This window comes from Aplysia californica, unplaced genomic scaffold, assembly GCF_000002075.1.
Source record: "Aplysia californica isolate F4 #8 unplaced genomic scaffold, AplCal3.0 scaffold00402, whole genome shotgun sequence".
NCBI classification, from domain to species: Eukaryota; Metazoa; Mollusca; class Gastropoda; order Aplysiida; family Aplysiidae; genus Aplysia; species Aplysia californica.
Window position 1 is genome coordinate 302030 of NW_004797672.1, and position 2090 is coordinate 304119.

The 2090-nt window shown below is 43.7% G+C and overlaps 1 protein-coding gene across 1 annotated transcript; it reads right to left on the bottom strand.

The window, feature by feature from the left end:
- Nucleotides 1-704: 704 nt before the first annotated feature.
- On the bottom strand, nt 705-1640 carry LOC101854513 (acetylgalactosaminyl-O-glycosyl-glycoprotein beta-1,3-N-acetylglucosaminyltransferase-like). The gene has a single exon (XM_005104048.3). The coding sequence runs from the start codon at nt 1638-1640 to the stop codon at nt 705-707; it is 936 nt and encodes a 311-aa protein (XP_005104105.1).
- Between the last annotated feature and the right edge of the window lie 450 nt (nt 1641-2090).

Below are 2090 nucleotides of genomic sequence, written 5' to 3' on the forward strand. Positions count from 1 at the left end.
ACGCTCTCTCTCTCTCATCTTTCTCTCTATCATTTCCTCTCTCTCTCGACTTATCTCTCCTTTTAATTAATTGCAACAACAAAAATGTTTTAATGCAGGCCAATAGAAGAAGTGCCTTTATCCCTTACCCAGATTACATACAAATCCCGTACGTTACAAGCCTGTACGAGATAGGAAGCATGCCAGTTTGTCACAGCCTCGACTGTGCCCTGCATGATGGAAAAATTCACTGACTCTCTCAAAAAGAGTAAATGGATGATTGATTGTAAGAATTGGATTTCATTTTTCAATTGTTTTTAACGAAAGAGCATTCTTTGTTGAAATTTGACAGAGTAATTTGCTTTGATTTGTGTTAAAAAGGAAGAAATATTGAACAACACAAGCTGAGTTGACTTTTTAGAGGGACCATCTCTACACCACCAATTTGAAGGTGGAGAATAAAAAACTGAAGTTACAACTACAACGTTAAAGTGCTGTAATTACGACTGCCATCAATACTCAAATACTTAAATGAAATTGTGACAAACTGGGCCTTTGGCAAACTGGGCAGCCCCTACAAGATAAATACAGAGATTGGTGTTTTATATTGGTACTCGTCTATAACCGAGGTAAAAATCAAAACGACCAAAAATGATGGGTAGAACTTTGTAATTCGGAGGTAACGAAGTGTAGTCCGTGTTGCAGTCGAAACATTGTCTAAAACATCACTTAAGAATCTTCATGCGAGGTATCTTGAAGTCGTAACGATGGGCATGGTCAAAAGCATTGAGGAGGTTCCATGCCTCGGCCTTGTCCTCTGTCATGGTGCCAAAGTAACGACAGGAGGCGCCGTGCTGTGTCGTGCAGTTCCTCACTTTCTGGTTCCACACACTCACGTTGAAGCCGATGTTGTGGTACGTGACGTCACCCACAACTTTGGGCAGCACGCCAAACATAAAGAGGTCGTCGACGTTGTAAAATGGCGTCCTTCTCGCGGCAGACATAAGTAACGGAATCATGTCAGGGCTGAGAAAAACAATAAATCCACTGCAGTAATTGTAAGGATAGATCGTCAGGTTGAAAAATTCTCTCATGTCAACTTTCGTTCTCCCGATTCGGGGGATTGGTTGAGTTCCCAGCTTATTTAAGTGACAAAATATGGATCGTTTGAATTTGGCGAAGTAGCTCACCGACAATGGTAAAATACGTCTCAAATCAAGAATAACGTCATCATCTATTTTCAAAACCACAGATGGATTCTGACAATGTTCATTTAACCAACGTAACCACATCACAGCTTTAAGAGACAGATTTCTGAAATCTTCATTAAAATCCATCTGCACGAAATCTCCATAGTGCCGGTTTTCATTCCTTAAAGTAACTTCTTTCACAGCGTTTATTTTGGTCTTGTTATGTGTGCCGATCATAAACACTAGCTGTACCGTGTAAGGAGAGTCCTTCAGCTGTCTCATGAACGTGTGGCGTAGCAGCCTTCTCCGCTCGAAGTTGTAGAGGCTGGTGTGAACGACGACAACCAGATCCAGATCTTCATGACGCCTGCAGAGGTGTGTCGGGTTCTTCAGGTACGTCCCGTTGAGAACAACTGACGGGTCGCGGGGCAAGATCGTGTGTCTTAACACTTGGCTGAAGTATTTCTTCATGATGTCAGTCCCGTTTGGCGAATTTTGTGTACTTTCTCCCTTTTCGAAACTCTGCTTCTCATCCTTGCTTTTGTAATGGAGACTACCTTTTACTGGATATTGGAGACTATCTTTTGCTAAGAATTGAAGACCACTTTTTCTTGGGTATTGGAGACTACCTTTTGTTACAGAGACTGAGCCCGTGCCTTCTACACGTTTGTTTGGGAGTGGGACGTCTTCGATTTGAAGAGGGGCTGGAGGGATGGCGTCCGGCTCTGTACGTTGTGCCCGGTGTGCGGGTGTGTGGGTGAAGAAGCAGAGGTAAAACCAGAGGAAGACCTGGGCGCTGATCAGACATTTGTAGCAGCTGCCGCCTACGTCACGAGCAAGTCTCCTGGGGAGATGGACAAAGTGTGATGGTGGTGGTGGTGGTGGTGGTGGGGATGAGGATGATGATGATGATGATGAGGA